The 24,656-nt window shown below is 44.1% G+C and overlaps 1 protein-coding gene across 1 annotated transcript in view; it reads right to left on the bottom strand.

Annotated features, from left to right (window-relative positions):
• Positions 1 to 3,220: 3,220 nt before the first annotated feature.
• LOC138296826 (calpain-1 catalytic subunit-like) overlaps positions 3,221 to 24,656 on the bottom strand; it is a 457,633-nt gene continuing 436,197 nt past the window's right edge. Inside the window, exons 18-22 of the mRNA XM_069236287.1 lie at positions 22,355 to 22,423; positions 21,268 to 21,346; positions 11,689 to 11,805; positions 11,396 to 11,454; positions 3,221 to 3,730 (exon numbers count right to left, since the gene is read on the bottom strand). Coding sequence (XP_069092388.1) covers positions 3,704 to 3,730; positions 11,396 to 11,454; positions 11,689 to 11,805; positions 21,268 to 21,346; positions 22,355 to 22,423 — 351 coding nt within the window. The 3' untranslated portion in view covers positions 3,221 to 3,703. The remainder of the gene's footprint in view (positions 3,731 to 11,395; positions 11,455 to 11,688; positions 11,806 to 21,267; positions 21,347 to 22,354; positions 22,424 to 24,656) is intronic.

Below are 24,656 nucleotides of genomic sequence, written 5' to 3'. Positions count from 1 at the left end.
AGAAAACAATCTAACATGGAGTCGATGCCCATGCGCAATGGAGCCGAAAAGCTGGAGTCACTGGATCCCGTGACTCGAAAATACTTCTTCGAAGAAAAACAACTTGTAACACTCCGAGCCCAACACTAGATGGCAGAATAAGCATAGCATGTATATCTGCAGCTACACATGCCATTGAACATGGAAAAACACATCTTCAAGGTCTAAAGCAGTCATGTAATCTTGTTTTTGAAGTAGTGGAATGACATCCTGCAGAGTTACCATGTGAAAATGTTCTGACAGGATGTATAGATTGAGAGGTCTGAGGTCCACGATGGGCCTGAGGGTGCCGTCTTTGTTTGGAATGAGGAAGTATAGTGAGCATCCTCCTGTTCCTTGTTGAGAATGTGGGACTAATTCTATTGCTTGTTTTAATAGCAGAGATTGTACCTCTTATTGTAACAGAACATTGTGTTCTGGGGACAATTTGTGGTAATACAGTGGAATGTTTTGAGGGGTGGAGATCAATTCTAGGCAATAGCCATTGCGGATAATTGATAGTACCCAATTGTCTGTGGTGATATTTTGCCAAAGAGAGTGGAATTGCTGTAGTCTTCCCCCACAGGAGATGTGTGGGGTGGAGGGGTGGGAAGGAAGGCATGCTTGGATGGTGTAGTGGGCTTGCTTTGAGGCTTGGAACTTGCCCCTGTTTCTAAAATATTGTCCCCTGTAGGACCCTCTAAATCCCCCTCTTTGATATTGTGTTTGTTGTCCCTGCTTTGCCTGGGAGGTGGAAGCTTCAGAGGATTGTGGCTTAAATCCTCCTCTAAACTGTGGCCTGCAAAAGGAGCCTCTATATGGTGTGGTATATAGTCCCCCATTGCCTTTTCAGTATCTGAGTCTTTTCTCAGTTTTACTATAGTCGTGTCCACTTCAGGCCCAAATAAATGCTTTTTATCAAAAGGCATGTTAAGTACTGCCTGTTGAATTTCTGGCTTGAAACCAGAGGAGCGGAGCCATGCATGCCTTCTAATTGTAATGGCAGTATTAACAGTCCTTGCGGCTGTATCAGCGGCATCGAGGGCAGACCTTATTTGATTATTACTTATAGCCTGTCCCTCTTCTACAACCTGTTGTGCCCTTTTTTGATGCTCTTTTGTGAGATGCTGTATGAGTTCTTGCATCTCATCCCAATGGGCTCTATCATACCTGGCAAGAAGTGCTTGCGAATTCGCCATTGGTTGGCCGCCTGTGTGGCTACTCTCTTGCCAGCAGCATCAAACTTTCTACTTTCTTTATCAGGAGGAGGACCGTCTCCTGATGACTGGCTGTTAGCTCTTTTTCTAGCCGCACTGACTACTACTGAATCGGGAGGGACCTGGTGTGTGATGTAGTCTGGATCTGTAGGGGCAGGCTTGTATTTTTTGTCAATTCTAGGGGTAATCACTCTAGCTTTGACAGGCTCATTACAAATTTTGTCTGCATGTTTGACTATTGCAGGCAACAGTGGGAGACACTGGTATCTAGAAGGAGTGGAAGACAGAGTGTTGAATAAAAAAAAAAATCTTCCAGGGATTCAGAGTGCATAAGCACCCCACGGTAAGCAGCTGCTCTAGAAACTACTTGAGTGTAGGCAGTAGTGTCTTCTGGTGGAGAAGGCTTGGATGGGTATAGATCAGGATCAGTCTGGAATGGGATCAGGATCATACAGATCCCAAGGGTCCACTGTATCTCCATGCGAGTATAGCAAGTGTGTTGGAGAAGGCAATGATGGTGGACTATTTTGAGGAGGTGAAAAAGAAAGCTGTGGAGAGTGAGGAGGAGAGACAGGGAGAGGTGGTGGTTTCTCCTTCAGTTTCTGAACCTTTGCTGGTGGTTGAAAGGCCAGCTTTCTTTTAGTCTTTAAAGGAGGTGCTGTTAGAATTCTGCCAGTCTCCTTATGTATATGGATTCTTGATTGTCTTTCATCCATAACCTCCAAAATTGGCTCAATCTCAGTCTCTTCTTTAGAAGGTTTGTGATGTTCTTGCATGGGCTTCGAGATTTGCTTAAGTTTACTCGAAAGTCCTTGTTCCTCTGTGTATGAGGAGTTTTTCGGTTCCGCTGTTTGAATCTTTTTCAGTCCCGAAAAAGAAGTCCGCTGTTTCGGCTCCAAAGCAGGACGTCGAATTTTCGACTCCGAAGAGTGAGGACGCTTAGTGGAGTCTGAGGTGGAAGTTTTAACCGACTTGTTCGACTCCGAAGTGGACGGAGTCTTTTTTCGGGCCGGAACATGGCCTTCCGGCAGTGGTGTTCCCAAGGCCTTTAATTGCTGTTTTTTATATATGGGCATAGGGGCAGATGTACTCACGTGCTGGCCAGCAGTGATGGGTCTATCATCTTCCGAGTCTTACTCTGAGTCTGTGTCTTGGATGGAGACTGCTGTCTGCACCTGCTCTTCCTCCATGACGTTGAGATGTTCAATGCTTTTCAATGCCATTTCTAGTCTTCGGGCCCTGCGATATCTTAAGGTCTTCTTCGATGGAAATGATCAACAGGCTTCGCAATCTTCTGCTCGATGGTCCGGAGAAAGGCACAAATTACAAACCAGATGTTGGTCTGTATATGGGAACTTTGCGTGGCACCGAGGGCAAAATCGAAATGGAGTCCGATCCATCTGGCTTCCACGCGGTAGGCCTGAACAGGCCAGAGTCGGGCGCACACGCCCCAAAAGGCGAAATTAAGATTCCGACTGTACTACCGGTTCGATGCAGGAGTCCCTCGGTCTCGTGACTCGAAAAGACTTCTTCGAAGAAAAACAACTTGTAACACTCCGAGCCCAACACCAGATGGCGGGATGTGCACAGCATGTGAATCTGCAGCTACACATGCCATCGAACATATATATATAACCCATTTCATAACATGATATCTTCCGCTTCTGTTCTCCCCACATACCTCCCCATTTAGAATGCTCCAGGTGTCCCTGACAGTTGGAATGTTTGTCAGTCGAGCTTGGTGAGGGGACATTGGAGGTTGTAAGTTTTGGCTCGATAAATACCATGTAACCTCAGGATCCTACGTCTGTCTTCTTGACAACATGAAGCCACACTGAGAAAAGATGCCAGTGCTCATGCGCTATGTGGTCTTCCAGACACCAGTTGGAGCTTGTCACAGCAAAAGCAATGTTTTACTTTGTGTTCGCACCTTAAGAGCAGAGTTTTGCTAATTGAGTACAGTCATTTCAGGCAAGACCAACATGTGAACAAAACAGGCAATGATTTATTACTGATGTCTGTTGATGACCTTATTTATAGAGAGCCAATGGCAAGACATAAAAAACTGCCCCTAATACAACAGTATTCAGCAGCTTACTATACCAACCTTACCCTACCCCAAATAAAAAGTCTATGCACTTCATCCCTCCCACCCTCCTAATTATAGAATACAGTACAGAGCCCATATTAGAATTCACATCGTGAGGTGGCCCCATGCCCTGGGGTCAGGAGCTTGGCTTCGCCCCCCTCTTGCAGGGGCCGGACACATTTGAAAGCGTGAAGGTGCTACAGAGGTATGGAACATTCTATACAGGAAGGCAAGATTCGGGCAGAATGAGGAGAGAAATAGTGGTTATGATGGTGCAAAGATTTTTTCTCTTCTTGTTTTCAGGAGGACGAGGGAGGCACTTGCAGGATGCATGGGCCAGCCCCATGGCGGGGCGGGGCAGATGGACACTTCTTGCATTTCAACCACACATTGTCAGCGTCAGCCACTGAGAAGGCAAAACACAAACATTTGATCAGCATTTGTTTAACGTAAACAGCACCCAGGCACATTCTAACTGAAAACTGGCATGTGCTCCCTCTTAAGAAACCACCAATTTACTCTATTTGGTATAAAGTACTCCAAAATGCTGCCACAGTGTTGAACTTGTTTCAATTTAATAAAATAATGACCACTGGGATAGATGTTACAATATTAATCTTTTCTAATGACTACTTAGGATGTAGGTCCAGTGAATTAGCACTTTATTTTAGTTTAGGCACTGTAGTACATATGGAATACTAAAGTGAACAATACAAGCTTCTCTGGACGACATGGGATTAAATTATTTCTTTAGAATCAATCATAGAATGATAAATAAATATAGACTGCATTTGGCTGCAATTTCTTTTAAGTCGCTAAGGAAATGTATGCTAATATAGGTATGTCATGAAACCATAGTCCATAGTGAGAGCCATAGAGCCTTTCGGATGCCAAAAAACATGTGGCAACGACCATTTTAGACACGTAACGTATAAAAGGAAGTCATTGGGCGAGAACAATCTTGACAAAACATGTGTTTCTGCTGGCCACTATGCTGGTTAATAGTAGTCAATCCAAGAGGCAAGGGGCCAGAATACAGGGCTATAAAAGAGTTATTGATTCAAGTGTTATTCCCCAAAGTTACTTATTAATAACTTTTTCAAACAACGTGTTTAGTGATGCTCTTGCGGGATTTTTAAGAGAAATAAATAGAATATGAGTACTTCCTTAAGAAGATATATAATGACAATTTTGTTAGTACTGGTTGGGGTATGTGTTGAGTAACAATGTCTGAACTGAGGATTGCTTTGTTTTGATATAAGGAAACAAGAAATTCTGTAATGTGGGAAAATGTAAGAATATTAACCAGCTGAATAATGAACTTTGGAAATTAATTTAGAAAGTCAGCCCTGGTTATCTGCTCTAAGTGTCTTGTGATTAGATGAGATATCTGCTAAGATTTTCCTTGGTCTCCCTAACAACATGGCATCTATTTAATTTGAGTCTTTTTGTTAAACATCATGTGTCGTAGTGTAATTGATGAACAGTGTCAGATGTCTTTGCTAACTGTATGGAGTCAGCAGGATGCTTCATTATAGCTCTGAAGGTAAACGGTATTTGTTTACAAATGTTTTATTTTCACCTAGTCCTATGACTGCTAAACTGAAGTGTCATGTGATTTTGAATAATGTTTAAAATACTTTCTTTGTTTGCATTGTAATGATTGACTAATATACACATAATGGTCCTGATTAAGCGAGGAATCTTGAGAAAAACAAGTTGGCTATTTTCAGCTGTTACACTTGTTTGGTAAACACAATGACTGAACTTTTTGAGCCAGTGACCCTTGGGCATTTGATCAGTATAGGAGAAAACACACTACCAACACTGTACACAGTCACCGTCACTGGAGAGAACAAAATATAACAAAGCAACTACTATATCTTCCCCTAGCAGCATTGCCTGATTGCTAATGGTCTTCAAAGATGTGATCTCTAAATCCACCTTTGTCCAGAAAAGTGGCAAATAGCATAATCCTACCCCCACTCTCCTGAGGGATTATATCTATTGTATATTTCATACCTCGTCAAAGAAGGTGATTCAGTTTAATATTGTCAGTGGGCATGCTCCAGTGCCTCATCTTTGTGTCATATTGGCAGAGCTACTGGAATTATACAATGATGCCGCTGCCTCCTTTTCCGCATAAAGATCTGAAGCATCTGCCAAATGATCTAAAGCATGATGCATGTGCTGTGGTTTAATCCTAGCTCTAATGCATCAAAAGTTACTAAAAAAAAACAAAAGCACCACAGGTGGTGCCACAGTGCCAGATTCTTTGAAAAGGTTAGCTGCTCATCGTCCAGTTGGTGATTGCTGCCATCTGGTATTAATGGGATGAAACTTTTCCCCATGCATTATTAATTTGTGTTAAAATGGCAAAATAGCTAAATACCAAATGGTTACTTACCAACAGAAATAGTTTTGATGTTTGAAGAATTTTCTGGATTTACATGCTGTCCATTATTCCACTATATAGTGGTTGGCTCCTGAATTATCTTGTTAGTCCTCTTTTTCTTTTACCCCCCACTCTAGGTGTTGTGCACAGTCATTGTAACAGAACATTGTGTTCTGGGGACAATTTGTGGTAATACGGTGGAATGTTTAGAGGGGTGGAGATCAATTCTAGGCAATAGCCATTGCGGATATTGATAGTACCCAATTGTCTGTGGTGATAAGTCTGTCCTGATATGATGTCAGATGTGGACCCCTGAAGCCCCTGTGCGTGGGCACCAATTTCATACTCCTTTTTTCCCTTTTGACGACAACTCTTGCCCTCGTTGGCTTCTTTGCTGTTTTAGGTATTGCAGTATCTTTCCCTCCTTATCTCACCTCATTTCCTAGGGAGGTGGAGGGTTGCATGTGAATCCAGAAAATTCTTTAAACTGCAAAACTACTCTTGCTTGCAAGAAACCATTTTGAGCTGCAGCACAAATCCTTTTCTGGATTCACATGATGTGCATTGAATTTTTAGCGGTTTCGCAGGCCACTCTTAGAGGTGTTGTTAAATGAGACTGAGTTTGCGAACAGATGCTTCAGTACTCTGTCCCACTTGTGCCTCCTTGTTTATTTGGATATCCAGGCAATAGTATTTTGTGAAGGTGTGGACTGATGACCATGTTGCCGCCATACATATGTTGTTTATGGGCACATTTACTAGAAAGGCTATTGTGGCTCCTTTCTTCCTTGTGGAGTGTACTCTGGGTCTTGCCTCCAAGCATACGCTTGCATTCTGGTAGCATTACTGGATTGGTTTTACTATCCAGCTTGTGATGGTGTCCTTCGCTACTGGTGAGCCCCTGTTCGGACAAGCAAATGATACGAAAAGCTGGCTTCGCTTTCTGACCTCTTTTGTCCTTTTTAGGTAGTACATCACAGTCTTACACACCTCTCTTGGCTTGTGTTGTTTTTGTTGGAAGAATCCTGGCAATAGGATAGCTTGGCTCACATGGAATTGTGATATGATCTTTGAGAGGAAATGTGGGTTGGTCCTGATTGTTATCTTATCCATGTGCATTTACAGGTAAGGTTCTTCAGGGGTTAGTGCCTGCAGCTCGCTCACCCTGTGCAAGAAGGTAATTGTGATTAGGAAGGCAGTCTGTAAGGTCAGGAACTACAGTCCTGTCTTATTTATCAGTTGAAACGGTGTCTTCATAAGTTGTGTTGAGGTCCCACACTGGCATCGGTGCCAATCTGGGTGGAGCCATTCCTTTTGCTCCTACCATGAACTTTCCAATTACTGGCATTGTGGAGAAGCTCTTTCTTCTTCAGCCTCGTTTGTAGGCTACTATTGATGCTAAGTGCACCTTTAATGAGACGTACATCATGCAGTTTTCTAGTAAGTGAGTGATGTACCTGATTACCACAGTGTCTTCAATTCGAGTCGTCACTTGCCTCCGCACCACAGGACATTTCTCTGCCATTTTGCGTTGTAGCATTTCCTTGTGCTCTGCTCACTTGCTTCCTTTAGGACTTCTATTAAACATTTTGGAAAGTTAGGGTGTCCAAATTCTATGTCCTCAGGAGCCAGGCCGCTAGACTGTTTACTTCTGGGTAATAGACCTTGCCTCCATGCATGGATAAGAGGTTGTGCTTTCCTGACAGTCTTTTTACATTCCCCAGTGCCATCCCCACCAGGTCCGAGAACAACGTTCGACTTGCCCCCTGGGGGCCAATTAGTATCAGCATTATTTGAGACTGTTTATCACGAAAGGTATGAGTGAAATCAATAGAAAAGTATAAGCAAATTTCCCTGACCAGTCTATCTGCCAGGCATTCCCCTAGTAGAGGCAGTGTGGGTGTCTGGATGTGAAGTCTCGGCATTTTGCATTTTCTATGGTAGCATACAGGACAATCTCTAGCGTGCCCCACTGCCAGAAGACCTCTTAGAGCACTATGTTGTTTAGTTCCCATTCGTGTGACATGGATGCTTGTTTGCTTAAAGTCTGTCTGCTTCCCCTTTTTTTTACGCCCAGCATGTGCACTGTTATTCTTCTCTGGATAGCCCATCTCCAGATCTCGTAGTCTAGTTTTGACAGAACATGTGATCTTGTCTCTCCTAGTTTTTTCAGATAGAACATTGTGGTTGTGTTGTTCATCTGGATTTGTACTGTATTCCCCTTCACTTGTGTGTGAAGAGCCTTCACAGCCAGTAATACTATCTTTAGTTTTAAGGCACTGTTGTGCTGGATTGCTTCTTCTGCTCTCCGTAGCCCACTGACTCTTAGTTCTCTCATGTGCGTTCCATGTGCGACGCGTCCATGGTGATGGTCACTGTCGGAGTTGGGTGCACGAAGGGCCCACCCTCTGGTATGTCGTCTGCGTTCCACCGGGTCATCTCTTACTTTACGCTTTATGTTACAGTAGGTCTTTCAAACTCCCCATCTCCTGTGATCATTGGTTCTGCAGCCACTTAAGCAATGGACTCATGTGTAGCCTTGAATGTGGGCTCAGAAGAATGCATGAGGCCATCACGCCCATCATCTTCCCCACAGTTCTCAACGTCAGCGGTAGCGGTGAGCGTCGTCTGTGACTGCCACAACTGTCTTGAGGGTAGGGAAAGCTCTCGCCACCACCGTGCTGATTCTCACTCCCAGGAAAAAAAAATTCCTGTACGGTTTTGTGGCGGATTTTTAAAGGTTGATTGTCAAACCTAGTCTGTGGAACGTGTCCATGACTATCCTGGAGTCCCCTTTGTGCTGCGCATAAAGACTTGTTTTGATTAGTCAGTTCTCTAGGTATGGGTAGACTTATTCCTTTCCGACTTAGGTTGACTCACACTGCAGCAAGGCATTTTGTGAATACCCTGGGTGCTGACTTGATCTCGAATGGGAGTACTCTAGATTGGTAGTGTCTCTTGTCAACTATGTACCTTAAATATATTTGTGGTTGTGGTTCATGGGAATGTGTGGGTAAGTATCTTTTAGGTGTATGGTTGTCATAGAGTCATTTTACCGCAGCCACAGGATGACCTCTTGCAGTCTGGTCATTTTGAACTTTTGTGTTTTTATGAACTTATTTAGGAAGCAAAGGTCCAGGAGAATCCCCTTGTCTGTCGTGGTGGGGTGGCTGGTAAGCAGAGTCACTTGTGGAGCAGCTGGCTCCTCTGGAATGCTACCCCCTTCCATGGGCTCTGCCCCAAAAGGGCTGGCGTTGTCGTGTTGAGAACTGCCACTGTTGTTGTACTTCTTGGTGTGGAGCTGGCTGGTGGAAGGACAGCTGTATTGTTGTGCCTTGAAGGCCATCATATGTTTTTGCATTTGTTGCCCCAAGTGGGAAGGGTATGCCCAGATGTGGGTCCTGTGCTTGCTAGGCCACCAGATTCAAGCTAGCCTGGTTGATGAAGGGTGATACCCTGAAACCGGTACCAGGATGCTTGTTTTTGGTTCAGGGAGGACCTGGCCTGGCAGTTCGGGCTGGACTGTTCCCATGGGTCAAGACTGATTTGCATATAACTTGGTCCAAACTGGAATGGCATGGCAAGCAAAAAAACTGATGGATTAAACCCAGATCTGTGACTGGGGGTGAATGTTTGATTTGCTCTGCATTCTGTCCATATCTGTTGTATTTGCATTTGAAGGCTTCCCCAGCCTGTGGCCCACTACAGTGGTATTGTTCCCCCTCTTTGTTGACCAAGGAACTGCTGTGCTCTCATAGCCTTTGCGGTGTCATTATCCTTTTTTATCTGTTCTAGTGCGTTGTCCACAGTGTGTACAAACAGGCTCTTCCCTGTGAAGGGTGCATTTATGATATTCGCCTAAACCTCAATTCTAAATCTGGACACAGGCAGCCAGACGTGTCTCCTCATAGACGATCCTGTTACCAGTTGTCTACTGGCTGAGTCTGTTGTGTCCAACGGTGACTTCAAGCACATGTTGGCTATTGCTTTGCCTTTCTCTACTGGTGCAAGTCCCGTCTTTAAGTACTGTTCTATGAGATGTTTCAGGAGCTCTCTGACTCCTCCCCGTGGCTGTGGGCATAGAGGTTGAGCACATTCGACTTTGCGATCCTCCATTTTGTAGCTGCTGGGACATTTGTACTCTTTTTGTGCCATGCCCACAGTGATAGAGTACACCACTGCATTTCCCTTAATGTAGACAGGGTCTTTTGAGGAGTACTTGTAATTCCTTTCTTTCCTCAGGGTTGCCTCCTTGCAAGACGCTGACTCTCTAAAGGCTTCCCCTCCCTTGACCAAGAATGCTTGGCAGCATAGGGAGGTATTTGCTTTTGCTCTGGGGTGGTAGGAGTGTTTCTAGGAGGAAAAACACCTGGTACTCCCTTGTAACTGTACACTGTACTTGTCTGCTGCTCTCTTCATCAAGGCTTTGTACATAATGATGTCATCTGGCGGCGACAGCCTTAAGGGATATGGGTTGATGGCCACCTCTGGTGAGTCAGTTTCAAGGTTCTGCCAATGTTCGCCACTGTTTTCTGCACTCTGGAATATCCCCAGGTCCTTCGTGTCCTCCTCCAAGAAGAACATCTCCCGCTCCTCTTCTTGAGGTTTGGGGGTAGTGGGGTAATAGTGAATCGAGCTCTCTGTGCTCATCTTCCTTCCCACTCTTTTCACCTGGTGGTTTTGAGGAAATTCTATATTCCTTCATGAAAACCCTAAAATCTTCTTTTTCTTTAGGATTGCTGTTATTTTAGCCTTGAGCCTTCTCTTCAGTCTCTTGATTTTGCACGCCCACTCTTCTGCATTGAGTGGCTTAAATTCCCTTTTCTTTGGGTTTGATCCTTCCGCCAAGCATTCCTCGAAGAGGAAAAGAGGACTCGTAAGATTAGATTCCAGACCCAACCACTAGATAGTGGAATAAAGCACAGCATGTGAATCCAGTAAAGGATTCATGCTGCAAAATTCTGCTGCAGAATGTGTCACATTATACCACATAATTTAGCCAACCCTACTGCATAATGCAGTCTTCTACAGCTGCTCAATTACAGTGGCCCGGCCTGTAAGTGATGCCTTGACATCACACTTTGTCAATGCATAGAAAAAGGAGCCTGGTATCCTTTACGTTTGAGTCAGTTCCTTGTTCCTCGTAAGTCCAGAAGTTCCTGATAGACGTCACATTTTCAGGAAATCCTTATTAGAAATGTATACAAAGTAAAAATGGAATTGCTGTTCATACACATTCGCTGTTGTGAATATCTGGCAAGGATCTAGCTCCTGGACAGACACTTGACACCCATGATTTACAGGATCCTATTCCAGTCTTATGTTATGCTTAAACAGAACCCGATTCCTTTTTGTGTGGACACTCCCTTCTGTATATATATTTTAAGCAGTTTGTTTAAATAAAAAGGCTCCTTTCGTAGCCACATCTTCTATTGTAAACGAGCAGAGGACTCATCTTGTATATTCACTCAATTATGTAAATTCATCTGATGTTGATATCATGAAAATATGGCACCTTCCTCAACCTACAATGGACATTACACAAAGAACAGTCAGAGCAGAAAGGCGTGGTCATGCACAACCATTTCTGCCTACTGCGGTTAGGCATCTAATGCCACTTATCACTGGCTTCAAATGCTCATGTTCAAACTGGAAACAAAAGTGGGAGCAACTCACCTCGGCCAGGCCCATTGTGGCAGTCCCACTGTCATCTTCGGCCATCGATCTGAAAAACCCTAAAGCAAACAGGGGAACAATTAGTTTTGTTGTAAGAGCAGTTCAATAGCGTAAGCAATGTTGTGCACGGTGACACAACCCGCTAAGATGTTTGCGAGTCATATGGCCACAGAAAGCAAGAGGGACCCTCAACCATGAAGAATTACAATAGAGAATCATATAGAAGCAGGGAGTTCGCAGAACAAAGAGCGTCCTTTGATGCCCTAGGTATATCATGTTCAATAAGCACTTACTGAACATGGCCTCCAGCTTCACCAAGCAGCAGACAAAGTTATCAAAGTCCACCCCCAAGTCGGTGTCAGAGTAACGAGCCACCAGCACCTGCATGATTTTGTTATTCAGCTTGAACCCTGGAAAACATAGAAAGAAGGTAGGTTAATCTCAGCATCTGCCATGTGGTTCAAGCAACCTTCCACTGCGCCCTTGTTCCATTCGCCTGGTCATGAAACAGGACAACACGGGGCCCAAAATGCTCCTGCAAACTAGCTATTGAACTCACAGTGTGTTTCTGAACAACTGATAGCAGATACATAAATTGTACTCTTGTTCCCATCATGTGCTGCCACATGCAACCAATAGAGAGGGTGCTTAAGGAATGTGTACTGAAGGCCACGCCCCTGAGCGTGCCTGATTGGATCTCTGCTTGCATCTTTCTCCTCGCAGGGACTGTGATTGGAGCCATCTGAGGCAGCCCTTTACGGGCTGCACAGGGCGGCAAGTGTCCATCCCAATTGGCTTCTTTCAACAGCTGATTAATCATGGAGAAGTGTGACGCTGACAGACAGTTGCATACAGTCGAAGGCACTTTGCCCTTTGTGTTCTGTGAAGGACACCAATGCACCCCTACCCACTGCGTCCCTGCTGTGAAGAGGACCTTGAAGCGAGCGGGCAGCATTGCCACAGAGCACAGCAGAACGACTCTGTGGCAATGCTGCCTGGGCAGGTCAAAATGTAGATGACACATCAGACAGTTCCAAGAGGGGCATTGGGTCCTGGAGGGTACCTCCTCTTCCAACCCAATGACAAAAACAAGATTAACAATCACTTAAAAAAGATTTAGCAGTGAAAGAAAAAAAGAGACAGAAACAACATAAAAGAACACATCTTTCGAGTGATACAGTTATGCTACTAATTAAAAAATTTATAATAATTAATATAGTTATATAACAGTTAATTTCAGTACCAGCTTCAGGTGCACTACCAATCCAAAACAGAGCCCAGGAAAGCCTCAGACCACCACCTCCTTCCAGGACTCTGAGTCCCCAGTGAGCAGGACACCTATGGGCAACGTGTTGCTGTAGGAGGTGGGAGATGTGCCTTATGCGCTCTTCACACTTGCAACAAAATTCAGCTTGCTGGAACATCAGAGATCTCAAGCGTCCCAGGCATGAATTCATCATCTATTCAGGGTTGTACTTGTTTTATTGTATTCTGTCCCTTTATTAGTAGATATTTCAGGACTACAATTCCCAGAATGCAAAGCAAAAAACTGGATTGTGTGGCCTACTCATGTGCAACTTAAAAATTTGAGCACTGCCCCTTTACCACTTGGTGTAGGCATGATGGACAAATTACTTGCCTTTGCCAATGCTGTTTCTGGTGGTTACTCAATCTAACTGCAGATTCCTCACGTTCTGAATCCTGAAAGATCTTCGGCCACCATACAACCCATGATTGCTTTGTCCCACCCCAGAAGTGGCAGAGTGAAGTCACAAATAAGCACCACCAATGTCAGTTTCTTCATTTTTCTCCTTCCATATCCTTAGACGATTAGCACTTTGAACAAACTGTAGGTGACAGTGTGCTGAATTCTGACTTGGGACCTTATAATATACACAGGTCATGCTACAGAACAGGGAGGAGCGATGGTTGTGAAGAATTAGCAGTTAGATAGAGCATCTACTTGCATTACCAAATGAAATTAACTTCTTTCGATGGATACATCTAAGTGCAGATTCCTTATCTTCTGAATAGATACCAATGCAGACAGAATGTGTCACCTAATGCCTCTCTTAAGGGAAACTCCAATACGCAGCAGCTTTGACAATACTCATTCTCGTCAGTGGCAAACACATCCTGTCAGGGCATGCCCAACCACTCATGGTTTGCCAGTCGATCTCTTCTGAGTATGTCTGCTCTGGCGATAAGGGACCTCAGTAGGGGGTTAACAACCAGAAAGATCTTCTGCTAGTCTACAATCTCCAGATACTTACAGTCTCCTTGCACAGGATTCAGGACCCCACTGTGGCCTGATTTTTGGGTACCACGTGGTGCTCATACGGTTCAAGAAAACCTGCAGCAGCCTCCCATCAATGGAACACAAAGGTTTTCAGGGCCACATATAATCACCTGAAGCTTCAGAAGACTGATGTAGAGATGGCTCCACATCACCAGAGGCCTCTCATCTACTCTCAAACCCCAAACGTTATCCAGAGATGGTATACTACTTACTGCGGCAATCCCTCCTTGAGCAGCCAGTATTCGGAATTTGGAATACATGTACTCCTAACCTCCACATTGGAAATGCTTGGACCCCACAGTGAACTGCAGATATCGCCTGTGGGACTGCAGGGTGTGTATATGTAAATGCACCTCATGCAAGTAGAGGAACACCATCCAGTGTCCTGAGTCCAGAACTGGGAGCATCTGAGCCGTAGTGAACATTTTGAATAGGCATTTCCTCAGAAAGGTACTCAAATGTTAGGAGGCTCACTATAGGCCCCTGTGCATCTAAAGCAAGATGGAGTAGCATGAATAGCACCCCATTCTCTCCAAATCAGTGACCCCCATCAATGGCACTTTGACCATCAGGAGACTGACGTCTTGCATCAATAGAAAACCGTTGTCTCACAGAGGAGGTCCTGATGCAGGGTGGGGAGAAATGAAAGGCAGGGCGTAGCACCTTTTCACAAATTGCAACTGTGGCTCTAATGATATTGAGCCAGGTTGAAGAATTCCACTTCACTAACTAGTGTTAGTTTCTATTGAAAGTTATTGAATGTCCAGCACTTTGCTGTCCTTTACACTATCACTGCGAAAGAGGCACTTTCTTCTGTTGTGTAGCCATTTTAGCTATAGCTCCACACACGTTATTTTAACATACAAGGCCAAGCGGCTGTGCACCTTAACCTAGATATATTTTATTTGGCTTAATTTTGTTATTGTTACAATAGCCACTTTTACGGTGTTGCTTTATTTTCTGTTTATCTAACTGTTTTCGCGTAGGCCAGCACTCTGTTCTCAAACAAGACATTCTTGATTACTCTGTGCTTCTTCCAAGGCTACAGCACGGTACATTGCCGGTGAACGTGGTAGAAGTTTAGATTCCAACATTCGTAGAAAACACACATCCTTACGTAGGGACATTTTCCCAGAACATCAGCTGTGTTGTTATAAAAACAATTCCTTGTCCCTTACACGTTAGAGGGAGATTCCAGCCAGAGAACCATGACTGTATGCTGATTGCCGAATGCTTCACTATAGATGCTAATGCAGACCGCAGGCCTTTGCTCAGGTATGGGGGATGATGTCTTCCCAGGGGAACCTGAAGGGCAGAATTAGAGCTTAACATGCTGTGCTCTATCATAGTCTAGATAGGAGTTAGTCTATTGACAACAGTGACAATATGATAGCGTTATTTCTATGCTTCACTCTCCTGGTCACAATTTTAATACTGTCATGTTGTGTCGTCCTGGTTATTGCAGCTCACGCTTTGCTATCTAAGATGCAGTCGTTTTATTGAACTCATTATTGAAACATAAACTGCCTCTGTTTACCATTTATATATGAGACTAAATGTAAGTGAGAGAAACGGATGAGATCTGAGTGACCACAGCTTCCCTGAGAAACCAAGTATGTCATGCGCTCGGCTGCCCAGTCATCCCTATCCTTGGGTAGAGATGAGGCACTGCTAGTTAGCCGGAGCAAAACCCGGATTGGAGCGACAGGTGTCACCCGCAGTAGGTCACTTAGTCTCCCACACCGCAGACGATTCTGCCACTCAAAATCCAGTAGTCTCATTAGAATAATGAGACCCTACGCGACACTTCCACTGGGTGCCCAGGTGGCACCTAGCTGTCTCTGGGAATCTATACAGCCCACTTACTCCCTCATCTGTATAGAGAGGGGGGAGCAGGTTGTCTGCCGCTTCGTCATCTGTGTCATGGGGAACATTGGATTGGCCTTCAACCATGTCAGAATCAGATCTGAACAAAGCCACTAGCCTTTGGTGTCTGGTGTCAAGGAAGAAGACTGGCGTGTGGTTGCATAACAACTGGCTGCACAATTGAAATCTCACAGCACAACACTGGCCTGGTGCAGGCTGATGGAAATTCATAGTCAGACGCAGTTGTATGGATTAGGTCTGGGATCCGTGCTGGTACAGCAGGACATGCGGCATGGACCTGGACTGGATGTAGGAGTTGCAGGAGAAGTTGGTATGGTCCAGAGAACTGGACCCAAGGGGCCACTTTGAGTCAGGGAAAGGCCCACCAGGGCTTGGCTTTCCTGCCATTTTAACTCCGACTTACCAGAAGACTTCGAAAGGGACAGGACTTTGCGTGGGACTAGCCTCTTTACTGAGATCCTGAACGATCCGAAGTCTGTAAGCAGGACCTGTGCTTCAACTATGACCTCTTCATGTGGTTGGTTATCAGACAGCTTTGCTTCCTGCTCTCAGATCGCTTTTGGGTGCATTTATTGCCTATCTTCAAATGATGACTGGAGCCCAAGCACCACAAACACACATTTTGTGCGTCCATGACTGACATTTGGTTCCTACAGTTTCGGCATTAGATTGAATCCTGACATTTTCAGGGGGGGAGGGCACATCTCTAGCATACTATTGATAGGAATTTAGGAAGTGATTGGAAGACCGACAAAGATGGAAAAAGAGCTCGAGATCTTCATCGAAGTGTGCCGAAAGAAAGGAACTGATGTCAGCGTACAACGTTTTCAAGGTGTCACAGAGCCACCCTGTGCTTGCTGGCGGTGTGCAGGAACACTGCTGAAGAATTCTCTGGATCCAGTCTGGCATCTGTGGTTAGAAGTATTCAATCCATCTGCTAGATTACGTAAATGTCAGTTGCGTCTGTTAGTCAATAAGGCATGAATTCACAGGGTGTATATTTAATCCTTATCATCAGTCAATCATGTAATTGATCATAGTGAAATCAATTAGTAATCTTGGATTTACTGTGTAATGGCCCTAGTTCCTGTTTTCACTGTACCTAAAAGGCTTGGAGACCTGTTTAATGAGAGTATAAAAGGATTTGTAGATATGATTTATCTCCATTCTCTTGTATGAGGATGATGCCTGTATCCTTAGAGGGTGGAATTGACTTATTACCAATCTAACAAAAAAAAAACGTCAACGATTACAGGGGTTGGCCCTCTCTTAAAGCAAAGAGAGAGCTGCCTATTACACCAAAGGCACACTCAACCAGAAAGAAAGGGGCTACCATGGCCTTTCTAGGAAATATTCCAATGAATGAAATATGTAAGGCAGCAACATGGTCTATGCCTCATACATTTACCAAGCACTACTGTGTAGATGTGTTAACTGCACAACAAGCCACAGTAGGTCAGGCTGTACTAAGAACATTATTTCAAACTACTTCAACTCCTACAGGCTGAACCACCGCTTTTGGGGAGATAACTGCTTACTAGTCTATGCACAGCATGTGTATCTGCAGCTACACATGCCATCGAACTGAAAATGTCACTTACCCAGTGTACATCTGTTCGTGGCATGAGTCGCTGCAAATTCACATGCGCCCACCCGCCTCCCCGGAAGCCTGTAGCCGTTTAGAAGTAGATCTTCAACATTTGTACATTTGTAAATATATTACTTTAACCTTTATTATGTACATACGTATTCATTCCATTACATGGGCACTATTACTAACATACACAACTCCTACCTCACCCTCTGCGGGGAAAACAATCTAAGATGGAGTCGATGCCCATGCGCAATGGAATCGAAGTGGGAGGAGTCCCTCGGTCTCGTGACTCGAAAAGACTTCTTCGAAGAAAAACAACTTGTAACACTCCGAGCCCAACACCAGACGGCAGACTGTGCACAGCATGTGTATCTGCAGCTACACATGCCATCGAACACCTATATATTTGTATTTTATGTTAACGTTACAGCCCTGAAGAAGCCCTATATTGATGGGTGAAACACATTGGCTGTCGATCTTCTGTACATTCTGATGCAATAAGACTGCTATATGGATATCAAGTATCGGAACTGTGTGCGCACTATATCCAAATATCTGCTTTCTATGCGGTGCACCACCTTTTGGATTTAATTAGGATTGGGGCTCTTCAGCCTCATAGGCTCTCTATGCAGCAGGGGGCCTGGGTGGATTTGCACGCTTCTTGATACCAACAACTATTATTTGTCGACTTATTATCATTACCAACAGGACATTTATAGGGATCCTATGCGTTATTTTTGAGCTTGCTGCATGTTGTGTTGTTGTCTCTTCTAAAGAGAGCAGGTGAAAAAAAGAATAAACACACACACACCAGAAATAAGAATAGCAATTATTATCTCCTGTCGAAGGAGACTATGTCATTGTGTGAATTATTCTTTAAAAAAAAAAATGCCAATTTGTACTTACCAGTGCTACTGAATTAGTTAACAAGCATTTTCAATGCAACGGGTCTCGCATTCGTTCGAGTTAGAGCTATTAGCGATGTAAAGCAAAAAACAAAATGCAGCACGATTGCGCTGCGTGGAAAATAAACAGATAAAGTAGTCCGGACTCCAGGCTGAAAACATCAAGCCTCATATGTTTTTGGTACTTTACCGGTGCTGTGTAGGTGGGCTAAACACCGGAAAAGGCATGACATATGCATGCCTTTCACAAATGAAAGCAAGCAGATTTTAAAAGGCAAGCCCACGCACCAATGTAAGTGACTGACGTGGCATGGGCGTGGTTTCAAGCCCAAAGAGAGATTACAGAATGGACAGAGCATTTTGTCCTCACCCATAAAAAGTGCTAAACTAATTAGGTAGTAATGACTGTTCTCCTGGTAGCATGCAGACTTTTGGCCTGGTCTGCCGGATGTCCCTGCTACATAATTTCCCTTAAATGGTCTAGAAAGCAGGCAAAGAGAAGTTAATGCCTGCAGCCAAAGCACATAGGCTGCTAATACAGGTTACAGCCCACTGCCAAAGACGAACAGTTATTAAAAGCCCTGAACCTGAGTCATAGACCTGAGCCACTGGAGGGTTATAATGCTATTAGAAAAAGTCACCCCTAGTGGGAGTAGATTGTCTTTCTGTTTCTTACTTTTTAATTTCAAACAAACATTGCAACATTAGAACTGATGGTCTGTATCAGCCACTATTGGCACTGAACCGCTCTACTGGCCTCAGTGAAGAACTCAACATTTCAATATTTGAATTAAATATGTCAACGTGTCGCTGTAAGGCATGTTCCCTCCCACAGTCACAACACTTAGCAACAAATACAGGCCTGGGTGGGGCTGAGGGTTATTCAACAATAATACTTCTGTACTCTCCCTGGGTAAGACTCATCTTCAGACCCAGAATGTGCAGATAACATGACTAATGTGTTTGTTCCTGGATAAGTGTAAAAGCAAGTGCATTGCAGACCGAATATTACCTGGACAGTGTTGTGAGCGTTTCAGACAGTCACACTGGATGACTACCTTAAATGGGTCATGTAGGAAATCCACCTTTCCTATATGGCCACCCCAGATTTTTCGCCACTTGCTGGTTCCTATATTTTTTCTGGCTTTGGAACTCTGTGCAATTCAGCTCTACTAACCAGCGGTAAAGTGTGTATGTTCCCATTTTAGACATGGTTAAATTGGCATATTCCTAACTTGTATATCTAACTTGCAGAGAAATCCTTAGTATATAGTACAAAGTGTAGACTGGGCCTGGAATTAAATGCCACTAGCGGACTGCAGCACCTTTCATACCAACCAGTACTACGGTAGCAGTGCAAAAACAAACATGGCTTCAGGCCTACCACTGTGGCTTGACTTTAGCAGTGTAAAAACTACAAATCTACCTGTCAAAATAAATAGCCTTTGACAGGTCGAAATCTTCCACTTACATTTTAATAAGTCACCTCTATGTAGGCCTTGTAGCCCACAAGGCAGAGTGCATTGTATTTAAAAATAGGACATTTAGAAATCTAATGTTAACACGTCCTTACATTGACTAGCATCCAAAAGCTATTTTCACTTCAGGAAGGCTAGTAGGCGGGCCAATGGAGAAACCACTGTGCGGATTAAAATACTAATCCTGTATCCCAGGAATAGGAAAAGCTAGAAAAATAATTAAACCACTATTTATTAATAGTTTTTAAAAATCTGAATCAATGATGAAGTCGAATTTTTAATAAATATTAAGGGAAAATAAATGTTTTATAGTTACCTTTCCCCTGCCTGCTCCAGAAAGCTAATTTACAGTTGCTTTCCAAATTTTTCCTTTCAGTGATTAGCATTTGAATTGCTATGAAATGCCTCCCTCGAGCAAACAATAGACTGACCTGAATGGGCAGAGATGACTGCCCTGAACCTCACAGAATATGCAGAATGGGGTCCGTGGGCCTTGTTTTTGACAGCACTGTCAAAGTCTGCTTGACAGGTCTGCTTAGCCACATGTAACATTTGAAAGGAGAATGGGATGTCAATACCATTCTTGTGCATTCACTGTCTGGTTGCTTAAGGACCCTGCTTTGTCCTACCAGACTTCTGGCTCTGGGTTTATTGCGGGTACAGAGGCTGCTTCAAACTGAATTTTAGTGTTAGATGAGGGAGAACACTAAGGTTACCATAATATACTTCCCTCGCACACAGACCTAGGCCTCAGAGCCCAAGTTTAGTGAGGCCAAAAACTTCTGTCATCTTGAAAATGCTCAAAGTGGGCATGTTTGGCCGTGGGAACTTCTACCACATTGTATAGGGCTGCTCAGGAATCATTTCCAACAACTAGCTCATGCCAGTCGTAAATGTGGCATCTTAAGTCCCCTTCTTGAGAACACTACTGGACCTGCCGTCTGAAACCTGAGAGGAGCCTTGAAGGACTCCGCTTGTACCAAAGAAGTGTACTTCTAAGACCATAAGCCTGACTTCCTGCTTAAGCTACAGGGATACAACTAGCTACAAGAATCCTTTCCTGCAACTGCCCAGTGGACCAATAGCAACTGGATCTGGACTGGTCCCTGCTTTTGGCCGCTGCCTAACAAACAACCTGTGATTCTAAATGTGCCTCCCCTAAGGTCCTGAGGGGCTTAAGAACTGTACTTCTCTGGTGGATTGGAACTTCTAGGGCAAAGTCACAAGTTCAATTCTTTGATCAGGATGAGCCTGCTTGGAATATCCGACCTGCGCTCCATTGCTATCACCCTCAAAATGCACCTAACTCCTGGTCTAATGCAACCACTGGCTATTATTGTCCCTTTGTGCTTCTAGGTGCTATTTCTACATAAAAATTTAAAGGTTCATATCTCTGGTGCCACTTATAGGATTTTGTCAATTTGGTTTGTGATTTTTATTGATTTGCATTTTAACTTTATTGCTGTTTTGGTACTGCATTTAAACTTTAAAAATGTGAAGCCCATCTGCTCTGAGCTATAGCTACTAGGGGGTTTAGCTTAGGTTAATTTAGTGACTTTGAAGGGTCACACTGACAAGGGTTGTGAGTATAACTTGAGATGGATAGTCACCCCCTCAACTAAGAACCCAGTTTCTTACATCACTTAGTGCGCGCAAGCTGCCGTACTGCTACCTCATGGACCCCGACCCTTGTGCTCCCACTTGCTTACCTGCCGTCTCCAGCGCCATCCGCAGTTCATATGAGCTCATCGTGCCGGATTTATCCAGGTCGTGCTGTCGGAAGATAGTCTAAAAAGAAGAAATGTCTGGTCAGAGAACATGCAAGGGTGTGGTCTGAGACAACCGCTGAGAAGGGCTTATTCCTTTTCCCCTCCCAGTGACTTCTGACATTCAACCCACCCCCTGGGGACACCATGCCTTCCCCCTTCTCCAGCACCTATCTCCCCTGCCCCCGCTTATCAGTCAATAATCACATCCACATCCCCCAGCATCAGTGAACAGATTCCAATCCAATCAAGTTCAAAGAATCTAAAAACAATAAATCAGGCACGTTGCTAACTGGACACTAATGGTACGTGGAACCTAAGTCATCAATCACCAGACCACCTCTTGTAGCATCTACATAATTTCACCATTAGAAGCACTGTGCCTGTAGAGATGTCAACCAGTTGTGGTGCCCTAACCGATGTTGGCCAGTTGTGTTGTGGTGCTTGCAGGGATGTTGACCACATGTGGTGCCCACAAGGATGTTAGAGAGTTGTGGTACTTGTTGGGATGTCTGCCAATATGTATAACTCACAGCTAACATTTCTAGCCTCTCCAGAAGTGGCAGTGCCTTTGAAAGGGAACAATACATCACCAGGCCTATGCCCTCCATCTTGGAGCATTCACCATCATGCATGGAGATTCGGTCACACCAGAAAGCCTCGAACGTGTCGATGGGCACTCTGGTTTCTCTCTGTGCACTACTCTCCACACACCCCTATCCTTGCCCTAGCTTCCCACGATTTAGGATATACATTTCCTTAGCCCTCTTTTTCCATTACTTACTTGTGCTTAGCCATACCATTCTTCTCCCCTTACAAGCATCTTTCCATCATATTACTCACCTGTCCCTCTCAGAGATTCTTCCTTCCACCCCTCACCCTTGGAAGATAAGCAGAGGCCACATAGTCTGTAGACACGATGAGTGTCCAGGCTCTCACTCACCTCTGTGCGGACCTCATCTTGAGGAGACATTGGGACTACCTACCTGACCATCATCTACCCCCTGGTTACTGGTGCCAGACAACTTACCAGCCAGCGTCGAATTTTGTTCCACAGAATCTGGAACTCCACCAGGCCCAGCTTTGCACTGCCATCTTTCTGTATAGGCATCTGGTTAAGGAGATGGTGACCAGCAGTTTTCAGTGACAGACACTTTTTTGGGGGGATGCATATTATCTCTGCAAAATATAAGTGCGTCTGTGTGTTTGTAAAGAGGGATGTACCCCCCTCCCCCCAAATAAATGCATTCTTGGCTTGGTAGAGGGGTCCGCAGGCCCTGAATTGTGGGTGCTGTGATGGATTTTTTCCTCATTCTTACTGCAGTAAGAGATTTTAACTTGTTAATTTTTTGGATGCACAATGTATCTAGTGACAGTTTACCAAAAAGTAATAAATATGCACCTAGTACTCCTTGAATGAGTGCAAATGTACTACTTTTTGAAAAATCACAAAAATTGGCAGTAGTAGGCATGGAAAGCTGTATCAGGTTTCCAGGTAGACTACTGGCAACCAAACACCCAAAGGTGATGGAAGCAATGCTTGCAAATACTCTACCACTGGCAATCGCTCGGGTAGCATTCAATCCACTATTTTTGGCCCACTGTCTCGCCTAATGCTAATCTCTACTGACCCTGCTCCATCCTGAATCTTGGTCATCACACCCATTCACCCTGTGGCATACTGCTTTTGTAGTTGGGAAATTTTACATTCACACCCCCCGAATCTTACTAAGTTACACCCCTGCGTGTCCAATTAAGTTCCGATAAAATGATGGCCACACTACATGTAACTGTAGAATACAAATAATAGTATCAGGCTTTCATGTACCATTTTAATGATTTCTGTAAATAGCTACCTTTCACAGACAAACATGCTGGCCATTTTTGAGTTTCATTGGGTTCTGGATGGCCAGGAGCAGGTATTGAAATATCAGTTTGTGGAAAAAAATCCTCTGAACTCCATTTCACAAAGCAAACTGCTTTCATTTGCTTTAAAACCATTAAGTAGTAGTCTAGAAAAGAATAACATTCCTTTGATGCGTTTTCATCTTGTATTTGTTGCTTTCAGTTTATATTTCAAAGGGTAAAAATATTGGGCTTGAATGAATTTTCTGATTTTTTAAAAATCTGTCCTGGCATGAAAATACCAGCCATGCCGGTTAGATGGCAGCCCTATCTGGGAGTTTTAGAAGTGGTTCATTTGACTCAAAACAATGGGCCTGAACACACCTGAAAACAATGATTGATAAAGAGTATACCTTAGGAATAACACCGGTGACATGCAGCAAGTGATGAAAACAAGGCAGAGGATTCCAACCAATTTGGGAGTCTGTTATATGGATTAGCCAAGTTTGCCATTAATTTACCTCGCTGTTCCCACTCCAAGATTTTCCTTTGCATTCTGGGTCATGCAGTCTTTTTCATCCAATTTGAAACCCAGGACTACAAATCTCAGAATGAAGAGAAAACAACTGTGGTGGTTCAGCTAGTAATGCATGGCACTGGGTAACTTGACATCTGTGGTTATGAAACAATCCTGTGGAAGGAAACACTGAATGTAAAGTATGCTTGTACTCTCTGAACAGTAAAGACCACTGCAAACTCTGAACAACAAATCTGCACAATCATCTCAAAGCAGGCAGTCACAGCGTGATGTTGTGGTTTGTTTTCAGTTTTAAAGCATACACAGCAATAATGTCTTCAGCAGTGGAAGTAGAATGTGTGCTTTTTGGGCTTAAAACAATTACTGTTAATAGCAACGTTTCTTATGCAGCAGTGAATGTGATTCTTGACCAGCCCTGTGAACTGAACTAGAATTTGTGTTTAGGCTTGGGTCAGCTGTTGCTCTAGTAGTATTAGCACACAAACCTTCAGGGGGTTGCTTCTTGGCCAGTGGGTAGCAGATTTTAATACAGAGTACGACCCATCAGAGATGGCCCGCTTCTGCACTGCCCAAACTTTCTTCGCAACCACATAACCGACAAAGAGTTGAGCATCCACCCAGAACTCTTTAGCATGATCAAGGCAGAATGCCAACACTCTTTTGGGTCCAGGTGGTAGAGTCTCTCCTCTTCCTTTGAAGGATAAAGGGGTGCATAAAAAGTAGGCAAGGTGATGGACTGCCCTACATGAAAAGGTGCAACCACTTTTGGTAAAAAGGAAGTCCTAGTGCGAAGAACCGCTTTGTTAGGATAGATGGAAAGGGAGGGCCGCTTAGATGACAATGCCCGCAGCTCACTCACTCTGCGGGCAGATGTAGTAGCCATAAGGTAGGCTGTTTTTAGGGTGAGAAACCTGAGAAGACAATTGCAGAGAGGCTCAAAAGGAGCACA

This window comes from Pleurodeles waltl, chromosome 5, assembly GCF_031143425.1.
Source record: "Pleurodeles waltl isolate 20211129_DDA chromosome 5, aPleWal1.hap1.20221129, whole genome shotgun sequence".
In the NCBI taxonomy this organism is placed as follows: Eukaryota; Metazoa; Chordata; class Amphibia; order Caudata; family Salamandridae; genus Pleurodeles; species Pleurodeles waltl.
This window is presented reverse-complemented; position numbering and strand designations above follow the sequence as displayed.